At 46.9% G+C, this 12,320-nt stretch overlaps 1 protein-coding gene across 1 annotated transcript in view; it reads left to right on the top strand.

The window, feature by feature from the left end:
• The window catches only part of NAGK (N-acetylglucosamine kinase), a 44,503-nt gene extending 33,522 nt beyond the window's left edge, over nt 1-10,981 (top strand). The window contains exon 10 of the mRNA XM_068274412.1: nt 3,933-10,981. Within this exon, the coding sequence (XP_068130513.1) occupies nt 3,933-4,138 (206 nt within the window). The 3' untranslated portion in view covers nt 4,139-10,981. The remainder of the gene's footprint in view (nt 1-3,932) is intronic.
• The last annotated feature ends 1,339 nt before the right edge of the window (nt 10,982-12,320 follow it).

Here is a 12,320-nt window from a genome sequence, read left to right as displayed (position 1 = left end):
CAGGCAACATGCATTGTTTAAGGGGAATTAAATAGGGCAGCCTTCATTATTCCTCTCACTTCAGGTGTCCTCTAAAGTGACTGTGGTATAAACAAGTGTCTAGGCCAGTGATGGCTAACCTTGGCACTCCAGCTCTTACAAAACTACTAATCCCATCATGCCTCTGCCTCCTTGAGTTATGTTTAGAGCTGTCAGAGTATTGCAATGCCTCATGGGACATGTAGTTTCACCACAGCTGGAGTGCCAAGGTTAGCCATCACTGGTCTAGGCTTTGTAATATTTATATAGTGCCAGTTGTGACTCATACTGCAATCCTCACAGAGTCCCAATTTTCATATGTTAATGGCTAAATCTCTGGGTTTTGACACTGGCATATTGATAGCCTCACCCATGTGACCGCGCCAGGGCTCTGTGATTGGCTGTATAGGTTCAGAGCAGTGGTGGAGTCTGCAGGGATATCATGTGACATTATGAGGAAAACCACTGACCACCTCAGGGCTTGTTCAGTGCTGTCAGTTTTATGGTAGAGAAAGAAAGCCCTTAAAGAATAGCACCTTCCACAACAAATTTGGGAAAAATATAACAAAAGTCTTTATTCAACATTACGTATAATAATAGTCACAATATGGATGATTTAATGAAAAATAAAACCATTTAAAAAACAAACAAATGTTCCAACATGATCCCTACTGCATGTGAAATATTCACCCTAAATGCAATATATTGTATAATGACACAATGCTGCTGTCAGACACAACACCCCACAGTGGGCTCAATATTGAGCCCAGCAGGGGGAGAACCCGGGTTCATTATACACAACCTAGTGTGATGCAAGGACAATAAACACCTGTGCAATAAAAATTTTTTAAAAAACCCACATGAATAAATATCACACATATATGAAAATAAAGTGCACAATTGCTATCCAGATACAGGTAGACCCCAGTTAACGAACAAGATGGGGACTGTAGGCTCGTTCTTAACCTGAATCCATCCTCAAGTCGGAACGCTGTGCCTTCTCTGTCCCCTGTGCTTCCAGTGTCCCTCCTCTGTGTCATCTCTGCTCCCCCCCCCCCCTTTCCTAAGGCAGAGTATGCGCAGGAGAAGCGACTACAAGTCTCACCTATTCCATGGCGGCTCCGGGCCAATCAGCGGCGTCCTCTCTCCCTTCACCATTCTTACCAGCGGCTTCACTAGTACAGTCGCGTAATGATGCAATCAGAAGGAGCCGCGGGGTCTCCTTTTCATTGCGCCATTACGAGACGCTACTAGTGAAGCTGCTGGGAGGAAGGAGGAATGAAGGGAGAGAGGACGCCGCTGATTGGCCCAGAGCCGCCATGGAATAGGTGAGACTTGTAGTCGCTTCTCCTGCGCATTCTCTGCCTTAGGAAAGGGGGCACAAGAGGTAGTCCCCGGGCTGCGTGACTTCGTTTCGGCGGGTCGTTCGTAACCTGGGGACTACCTGTATACAGTATTAATAGTGATGAGAGGATGCCTGATGGAAAATTGAGGCAAAGGAGCAGCCCATAGGAGATACTTAGCCCAAAAATGATAAAGATCAATCTCAGCAGCACATCAGGGAACAAGGAATTCCCTCAGAGGACAAGTCCCACGGGCGTCACCTCGCTTTATCAAGGAGAAAGGAGGCATCCTTATTTTTCATTAAATCATCGATATTGTGACTTATTATACCTAATGTTGAATAAAGACTTGTGTTATACAATATTTTTCCTAAATTTGCTGTGGAAGTTGCTATCCTTTAAATGGAAGGTTCAGGGACTATATAAAAAAATAAATAAATCCACATCCACTTACCTGGGGCTTCCTCCAGCCCGTGGCAGGCAGGAGGTGCCCTCGGCGCCGCTCCGCAGGCTCCCGGTGGTCTCCTGTGGCGCGCCTGGCCAGGCCGGCGGCCAGGTCGGGCTTCTTCTGTGCTCCAATCTGCGTCTCACTGGTGCGCGCTGACGTCATAGGACGTCCTCCGGGCTGTACTGCGCAGGCTCAGAACTACTGAGCCTGCGCAGTACGTCCGATGACGTCAGCGCGCATAAGTGAGACGCAGAGAAGAAGCCCGAGCCACCGGGAGCCTGCGGAGCGACACCAAGGGCACCTCCTGCCTGCCACGGGCTGGAGGAAGCCCCAGGTAAGTGGATTTCGATTTTTTTTTTTTTTTTTTTTTTTTTATAGTCCCTGAACCTTCCCTTTAAGGGCTTTCTTTCTCTACCATATAATTGCCCTTGTTTTGAGCGCTAGCACACACTGTTATTTGGTTGAGGTGTTGCAGACACTCCCCAGAAACTTAACACAGTGCTGTCAGTTTGACGCATCCTATATCTAAATGGCAATGTGAAAGTCTGTAGACCTTCATTGTACCGTGCACAGCAGAGGAACCTGCTGCAATGCACTATAACACATCTTGGGACATTTCTGCTGGCGGCAAACGCTTTTTTTGCTCTAATCAAATTGTATGAAGGCCGCAAAGATGGGGAAGGTTATAACGCATACCCTTGCAACATGATTTTTGGGGTAAATTGCCAAACTTCTGAATTTAGGGGGAAAAAAAGTCAAATATGGTATTTTACCAAACTGTAATTAGTGAATTGAGGCCCATATATCCAAATCCAGAGTTGTCCCAAAGTAAATAATTTATACACGTTTCCCTATGTATAACACAGGACTCTACTTACAGTCTCCTGGAACAGAACCTGTTTGTAAGTAGGGGACAGCATGTTTTAGTTGTCTTACCTGTATTGCCGCCACAGGCTCCGCCCCCTCATCACAGTGCAGCTTCCTCAAGATTTCCACCACATGGGGTCAGGAAGAGAAACACGGCGGCAGGGAGGTGGGGCATCTGAAGGCAGGGAGCCCGCTGGCAAGACAGGTAAGTATCACTGCCTGTACTCTGCTAGTGGTGGCCTGGCAGGTAATGCTGATGGGACTTTATGGGCACCTTTAGACACATGGGGCCTAGTCACAATTATGACCGTTGTGTGAGACTTCATATGCTTACTCCAACCTGAGTAATTGCAAATACCTTCTGTTTTAAAATGTTATGGAACTCAGCATTTCCTCGTTTTTGCTCTAATAGATTTACACTATAAAATCTACTACCACAAAAAAAAAAATTGTAGCTACAGTTAAACACAGCACTTTGTTCTTCAGTGGGCAGCTTCTGGCCCCATCCAAAGAGGTGATAACTTTATCGATTGTTTACATTCCTTTGTCAGACACGCTTACATGTACACTCAGCCGATTTTCTGGCCTCCCGATCGATCGATTGATCGTTTGCAAATCGGTTGGCCAATTGACCGATCGATGGCCGATTTCAATCGATTTCGATGGATTTCCATCGAATTGGCAGGGTGGAAAATTTAGGTCGATCTGATGAGATTGCTTATCAGTTTGCATTGGCCTTAATGGAAATCTGATGGCAAAAAAATGCCATCAGATCGAATTTCAATAGATTTCAAACTGAAATCTATTGGAATTCTATCCTGGTAAAAAATGTTCTAAAAACGCATCAGATAGATCATCAGATGCATTTCTTATCTATCCGCTGCCAATCTGACGAGTGTATGGGTAAACATTCGCAAACTGCCGAAGCGGCGCTGTACTGAGTTGAGAAACAGTGAGAGCTGAGAAGTGATCACTAGATAGATTTTAATATGTAAATACAGCAGGTATGCAATGACACCTTTCAGAGCAGGTAAACTATACTTTGGGAATTTGTAGGCAGACAATTTAACTTGTGCACAAAAGCAGATAACTGTATGGGTAATAAACAGTAGAAAAACACATTTTTGTTGAATGTTATGGCATGTTTTATCCCACTCTAAGAAGGCAAATTTCTGATGATGTCATCTGAGACTCCTCTATCACAGCATTCAGGTACACTGAGCCTAGGGTCACTCATCATTTTCCTTCCTGTGCAGGCTTTATAGGGGTTCTGGACCAGGCCCGGACCACCCAAGAGTGCAACCGCCTGTGCCGATTCAGTCTCCTGAAACTGAAGCACTCATCGGCAGTAGGAGGAGCTTACCTGGGAGCCAAGGACATCGGATATGATCTGCCACTCAACTACCAGCATAATGTTGATGTCTTTTACACCCACTCCTTCCCGCTGGCTGAGGAGGTGTAACCAAGCAACCTCCCTCCAGGCAGTTATAGGAAGAAGATGCAGGCTCTCTTCAAAGTACATATGGTGTTAGTTTAGGAGACCTAGCAGGAAACCTTATAGGGAACAGTTCTCCAATCACAGCACTCACTACAGCACAAAGCTTTGTGATTGGCCAAATAGTGTGGAAGAAGTTTACTACAACCTATCTGAAACCTAGCAGTCTGAGAGGGTGCCATCCACCCAGTCACGGCAGTGGCGTAGTTAAGGAGCTGTGGGCCCTGATGCAAGTTCTGCAATGGGGCCCCCTAAGCACTCTATACATAACAATAGTTATGGCGCACCAAAACCTGCCAATGGCAGCTACAGTGTCAGAGGTGCAAGAGGGGGATGAGGAACAGTTTGTTAATGATCACTACTATTCAAATTATCTATAGAAGTGATTATTATGCACACAGAACCAATAGAGAGCCAATACTGCAGTTGAGGAAGGGCCCTGATGCGGTTGCAACCTCTGCACCCCCTATTGCTACGCCCCTGGTTAGTGAAATTTCCCTATGAGGTTTTCTGCTGGGTCCTCTAAACTAGACTAGCGCCACACATACTGTATAAAAGAAAACGCAGGGCTAGTGCCATGAGTACGACACTGCCCTGCCAGAAGAGTGATTTTTCCATAGTGTAGCTGTGTTCAGGCTGCTCTCCTCCCTGTCGTTTGTCATTGTACTAGGAGCTTAGATGACATCACTACCTAGAACCTGCCAGTCTCTTCTTCCATAGGACTTTGGTGCATGCACACTGCCTTATGTTAATCAGGTAGGACCACTGGTGTAGGATGTAGGCAGTGGTCCTAGATTCAGGCAGAATAACATGGGCCACGGAGGGGAGCAGGCTACATCACTACACTGCGGAAAATGACTGTACTAGCAGGTAGAGGGAACCTGAGGGGGAAGGAGGGAAGATAAAAAAAAAAATACATGGGGCTTTTTCCAGGCCCGATGACTCCCTCGTGTCCTTCTGCCCCAGCTGTATCCCCCACAATTCAGACATGAAAGTTCTTCGGCCCGAGGCATACTGCGCATGCGCATCAGGAGCGTGCATGGCCAGACTTTGCCAATTGGCCTTGACTGAAGGAATCAGTCTGGAGGGGGCAGGAGGAAGCCCCAAATGTATAACTTTTTTTTTAATACCTGAACGGCTTGGGTACACTTTAAGGGCAGTGCTGTACTCCCAGCACTTGTGATTTTTCTTTTAGATTTAAACTGCAGCTGTACTTTAGTAATGACAGTAATGGGATGGAGGCTGTGACTAGAGGATTGTGTATAGTGGCAGTGTGCGGTGTTCCCCTAGTCCTGGTCCTTGGGTTGTGGGCGAGGCTGAGCTGCTGTTCTGCATCTTGTAAAGCCTGGTACACGCCATCAATTTTGATTGGCCAATTTTACCTCTTCCCTGTAGTATGAGAGTCAGCACATATTGAATCCTATGAACAGATTGTGTAGATAAACCGTCATATTACATGGAGGTGGTAGAATTGGCCAATCAAAATTGAAGGTGTGTACCAGGCTCTTGTCTTCTGTCTTCCCTGTTACACCTCCCTCTTTCCACATGGTAATTATTGGGTGGCATCCATACACACAAAGATAGTTTACAGCACTGGACTTCTAAAATCTGCAAAGTGAACACTAGGCTTTGGCCAGAGATATGCTAACAATTTTGAGTTGAAGAAAATCTTACGTTAATTTGTATGCAGCAGGGAGGTGAATCCTTCAAAATCATCCACTACTGACTTGGATTAGTCAAATTTAAAGTCTTCATTAATTTGCATCAACTCAAAATGATCCTCATCTCACCGGCTACCTCTGTCCATCCTCATGGTAGCTATGGGAAATGAGGGGTTCAGGCTTAAGTAGGTTACCCCACTTGAACACAAATACTAGCTGCTTATTGTGTTACATTTAACTCTGCCCTAAGCTTACATTGCTAGCAAGTTTACAGGGATGGTCTGGAGGCAGTCATCAGCCTATCCCAACCTCTCCCACGGCCTAATCTTATGGTTGCTAGTTTGTTCCCGAGAATGTCCTAAATATAGTGCCTCAACTTTTTGTTCATTTCTCCCTTATAAGGAACCCAAGGTGTGAGACTTATGGAAGCTGCCATATTTATTTTTAAAGTGAATGGGAACCTATATATAAATAAAAAAGTCAGATACTCACCTAAGGAGAGGAAGGCTCTGGATCCCATAGAGCATTCCCTCTCCTGGTTTCGGTCAAGTACCGCTGTTTCCCCTCCGAAGGGAGGCTTCGGGAGTTCGAGTGCTCCCGAGGACGGGCCGCTCTACACGGCGCACGCGTGAGCGTCCTGCCCTCTGACGCACTTGGACGTGTGCAGTATGGAGCTGTCTGTCTTTGGGAGGACTCGGCTCCCGAAGACTTCCGCAGTCCCTGGGTGGGGGAATTGAACGGGGGAGCCAGCGCTGCACCGAGGGTGCTGGGAGAGGAGAGGGGAGGCTCAATAGGACCCCAAACCTTCTCTCTCCTTAGGTGAGTATTTGACTTTTTTTTTTATTTAGTTATCAATTCCCTTTAGCTTTATACACCAGTTGCTTGGCAGTCTTGATAATCTTACTGGTCAGTAGGGTTTAAATCGCACACCTTACACAAGCATGCAGCTAATCTTGTAAGACTTGTCATAGACATCAGATCTACTGCAGGCTTGTTTAGGGTCTATGGCTTAAAGTAGAGGCAGAGGGTCAGCAGGACAGTCAGGCAATCTGCATTGTTTAAAAGGAAATAAAAATGTCAGCCTCCATATAACTCACCTCAGGTTCCCTTTAAGTACCTGCCCCAAGTCCTCCCCGTGTCAGCCAGCACATACATGTCCTGTATTGTGTCTTTCTGCATCTTGTTTTAATTCATGTCTGGACAGTGCTTGTGTGTCACATGACATGTCACATGACTGAGGCCAGGCTGATGCAGGCAGTCAGGAGAGAAGCCTGGAGCACAGAGGTCTCCATTGTGGTGCAGATAAATGAGTCACTATGATACTTGACAAATGCACATTCCATGCGGTGCTCTGTGGAGAGGGGGATTGGAAAGTACCCCTACCTTATAAAGAAGCAAAAACAATGCTTACTGGGCTCACTGGATGTAAACCAGACCAAGCCTGGCCTCTTATTTCAAATAATTAGTTATGTAAGAGATATCATGTGTTCACATTATAGCAAGACTAGAACCCGTCATACAGCAAAGTCATGCTAATGCTTAAAGAGTCTGAAGTGATCAAAAATTCCTTTTTTTTTTAATTTCATAATCCTCTTCAGCAGTATCAGCCACGATGATTTGCCACATCCCCACGGCCTTCTGAGGTCTTTATCCCCCTCCCACCGAAATCCTCCTGGCAGAATCCTCAGTTACTTCCTGAAGGAGGCAGAGCTTTACCTCAAGTCCATTCAATCACTGCCTCTCCCCACCCCTCTGTCTTCTTTTACTGAGAGGGGGCGATCAGCAGTGATTGAATAGACTGGAGGCGGAGCTACAGCCCAAAGCTCTGCCTCCTCCAGGCAGCAAAATCTGCGACTTTAAAAGTCGTAGGATTTTGCCCCGGGATTTGGGGGGATAAAGACCTCAGACGGCCGCGGGAATGCGGCAAATCCAAATCATCTTGGCTAATACTGCTGAAGAGGATTATGAAATAAAGGTATTTTTGATCGCTTCAGTCTCTTTAACCACTTAAGGACCAGGGCTGTTTTGAATGATCTGTGCTGCGTGGGCTCTCCAGCCCACAGCACAGATCAGGATTGAAGCAGGGTGATCAGACTCCCCCCCCCCCCCCCCCCCCCCCCTTTTTCCCCACTAGGGGGATGTCCTGCTGGGGGGGGTCCGATCGCCGCCGCTCCGTGTGGCCGAGCGGGGGGGCTCCTCAAAGCCCCCCTCCGCAGCGCGATTCCTCCATCCCTCTCGCTCCATGGGCGGCACAGGACAGCGATGCGTCCTGCGCTGCCTCTGATAGACTTCAGCCTATCCGATGCCGGCGATCCCTGGCCAAACAGAGGCCGGGGATCGCCGATCTCCTTACAGCGCTGTATTGATGTAAACAGCGGGGATTTTTCTCCCCGTGTGTTTATAATTAGCCTGCGAGCTGTGATCGGAGGCTCGCAGGCTGTTCACGGAGACACCCTCCGTGAACTGACATGGAACGGGCACTCGAACAAACTGCCATTTCCATGTAAAACCGCCTATCGGCGTTAGACGGTCGTTATGTGGGCAACTGAAGCAAGAGGGATATGGAGGCTGCCATATTTATTTTCTTTTAAGCAATATCCGTTGCCTGACTATCCTGCTGCTCCTCTGTCTCTATTATTTTTAGCCATAACCCCTGAACAAGCATGCAGCAGATCAGGTGTTTCTGACATTGTCAGATCTAACTAGATTAGCTGCATGCTTGTTTCTGGTGTTATTCAGACACTGCTGCAGCCACATAGACCAACAAGATTGCCAGGCAACTGGTGTTGTTGTATAAAAGGAAATCAGTATGGCAGCCTCCATATATTTCTCACTTCAGTTATCTTTTACCGGCCTACTTTAACAATGGTGATGTTTACAATACATAGCGACATACTAACGACCTCTTCAGCAAGAACACCAGACGGTTTCCAGCAAGTCCAAGAGTGGATTAAATATACCTTCCCACAGGGCCGGTTCAAGGTCTGATCCTGAAAGCATAACAGTATATTTGTATAGGCTGCACTGCCCTCTGTACTGGTAGCCAGCAGCTGTCCGATAGTGCTGAGCCTGACTCCCATCCTCACCTATCCTGAGAGCTTATTGTGATACTTGCATAGGCTGCACTGCCCTCTGTACTGGTAGCCAGCAGCTGTCCGATAGTGCTGACTCCCATCCTCACCTATCCTGAGAGCTTATTGGGATACTTGCATAGGTTGCACTGCCCTCTGTACTGGTAGCCAGCAGCTGTCTGATCTGATAGTGCTGACTCCCATCCTCACCTATCCTGAGAGCTTATTGTGATACTTGCATAGGCTGCACTGCCCTCTGTACTGGTAGCCAGCAGCTGTCCGATAGTGCTGACTCCCATCCTCACCTATCCTGAGAGCTTATTGGGATACTTGCATAGGTTGCACTGCCCTCTGTACTGGTAGCCAGCAGCTGTCTGATCTGATAGTGCTGACTCCCATCCTCACCTAGCCTGAGAGCTTATTGGGATACTTGCATAAGCTGCACTGCCCTCTGTACTGGTAGCCAGCAGCTGTCCGATAGTGCTGAGCCTGACTCCCATCCTCACCTATCCTGAGAGCTTATTGGGATACTTGCATAGGTTGCACTGCCCTCTGTACTGGTAGCCAGCAGCTGTCTGATCTGATAGTGCTGACTCCCATCCTCACCTATCCTGAGAGCTTATTGGGATACTTGCATAAGCTGCACTGCCCTCTGTACTGGTAGCCAGCAGCTGTCCGATAGTGCTGAGCCTGACTCCCATCCTCACCTATCCTGAGAGCTTATTGGGATACTTGCATAGGCTGCACTGCCCTCTGTACTGGTAGCCAGCAGCTGTCTGATCTGATAGTGCAGACTCCCATCCTCACCTATCCTGAGAGCTTATTGGGATACTTGCATAAGCTGCACTGCCCTCTGTACTGGTAGCCAGCAGCTGTCCGATAGTGCTGAGCCTGACTCCCATCCTCACCTAGCCTGAGAGCTTATTGGGATACTTGCATAGGCTGTACTGCCCTCTGTACTGGTAGCCAGCAGCTGTCTGATCTGATAGTGCAGACTCCCATCCTCACCTATCCTGAGAGCTTATTGTGATACTTGCATAGGCTGCACTGCCCTCTGTACTGGTAGCCAGCAGCTGTCTGATCTGATAGTGCTGACTCCCATCCTCACCTATCCTGAGAGCTTATTGGGATACTTGCATAGGTTGCACTGCCCTCTGTACTGGTAGCCAGCAGCTGTCTGATAGTGCTGAGCCTGACTCCCATCCTCACCTATCCTGAGAGCTTATTGGGATACTTGCATAGGCTGTACTGCCCTCTGTACTGGTAGCCAGCAGCTGTCTGATCTGATAGTGCCGACTCCCATCCTCACCTATCCTGAGAGCTTATTGGGATACTTGCATAGGCTGCACTGCCCTCTGTACTGGTAGCCAGCAGCTGTCTGATCTGATAGTGCCGCCTTCCATCCTCACCTATCCTGAGAGCTTATTGGGATACTTGCATAGGCTGCACTGCCCTCTGTACTGGTAGCCAGCAGCTGTCTGATCTGATAGTGCCGCCTCCCATCCTCACCTATCCTGAGAGCTTATTGGGATACTTGCATAGGCTGCACTGCCCTCTGTACTGGTAGCCAGCAGCTGTCTGATCTGATAGTGCTGAGCCTGACTCCCATCCTCACCTATCCTGAGAGCTTATTGGGAAACTTGCATAGGCTGCACTGCCCTCTGTACTGGTAGCCAGCAGCTGTCCGATAGTGCTGAGCCTGACTCCCATCCTCACCTATCCTGAGAGCTTACTGGGATACTTGCATAGGTTGCACTGCCCTCTGTACTGGTAGCCAGCAGCTGTCCGATAGTGCTGAGCCTGACTCCTATCCTCACCTATCTGGAGAACAAGAACAACTACAGAAGGCACAAACAAGCCTTGTGTTAGTCAGTCCAGTCTCCCCTTGTGATTGGCTCCTCAGTCGGGTGGTGCTGGTCATTCTGTGTAGTGGGTACTGGCTCAAGCTTAGGGGTTGGGGTGAACTCTCATACATTTCTATTCCATTTTTGTTCTTTGAACTTTTTACACACACAGTGAAATGAAGTTTATGTATTCTGTCTATTTTTGGTGCAAGGTAATAAAGAACTTTAATAAGAGGTGGTTTTTTGTCTATTAATGTAAAGCAAAGCCTGTAGAGGGGAGAAAGAGAATCTCCTCCCTATTAGGGATGAGCTATGCAGCTTAAGGCCACATACAGACATCAGACCATAGTCTTTGGAAAATGAAAGATCACAGACCAATCTTACCACCCTTCCTGTAGTATAAGAGCCATACTCTACACAGTCTTTTCTATGGAGCTAAACTCCACATCAGGAAAAAATCTTTGCAAGATGCTGCACACACAGATGCTGTACAGACACAAAAGATCAGTATCTGCAAAAGATCTGTTCCTGCCAAAAATCCATTCCTGCAAATTGCAATGATAGTCTATGAGATCTGCAGATCATCATACACACATGATTTAACTGACATTCATCTGCAGATCTGAAAATCCATCCTGGTGGATCTGATCTGCAGATGAATGTCAGTTAAATCATGTGTGTATGATGATCTGCAGATCTCATAGACTATCATTGCAATTTGCAGGAATGGATTTTTGGCAGGAACAGATCTTTTGCAGATACTGATCTTTTGTGTCTGTACAGCATTTGTGTGTGCAGCATCTTGCAAAGATTTTTTCCTGATGTGGAGTTCAGCTCCATAGAAAAGACTGTGTAGAGTATGGCTCTTATACTACAGGAAGGGTGGTAAGATTGGTCTGTGATCTTTCATTTTCCAAAGACTATGGTCTGATGTCTGTATGGGGCCTAAGAATGGACCAATCAATTTAAACCTTGGTGGGATTTAATTGGTTGATTTTCAAGCTGCATAAAATAACAAACGTGTACATAATCCTGCATGAACTCAGAAATATTTGTATTTTAATGATTAGCCTTGCTGCCTATGTGCACCTGGAGAAAATGTGGTCCTGAAGCCAATAGCTTGTAAGTCATTCTGTTATAGGGTGTGTCATAAGTATGAAGAGGACTTGAAACTTCATAAATGATCCACAGCTTAAAGGGAACCTTTTCTGCCTTTTCAGTCTGAAAGAGTTAAACATTTGACAGTGATAGTTTGTCCAGTTCAGACCTAGGACTATAGGGCAACCCATCACTGCTAAGGGACTACAGCCATAAAATGTGTGCCTGGCAGAGAACAGTGTGGAGGGGCACAATGATCAACATCAGGACTGGGACAAAAAAATGACAGTACAGAGCTCCAGGACCATAGCCAGGCCAATGTTTGGGAAGGATTGAAAAATGTGTTGCAGCTGATAAACCACACTTTTTCTGCATCTGTCCTATCAATCTGAAGTGAATCTGAGGTAGCAAATTTTCATTAAAAAGAAAAACCACTACTGGATCAGTGGGGCTGGCCAAATCAGGTAGTCACAAT

The sequence above is a fragment of the Hyperolius riggenbachi genome, chromosome 1 (assembly GCF_040937935.1).
Source record: "Hyperolius riggenbachi isolate aHypRig1 chromosome 1, aHypRig1.pri, whole genome shotgun sequence".
Lineage (NCBI taxonomy): Eukaryota > Metazoa > Chordata > Amphibia > Anura > Hyperoliidae > Hyperolius > Hyperolius riggenbachi.
Note: the sequence above shows the minus strand (reverse complement) of the source record. Positions and strands in the feature narration are given on the sequence as shown.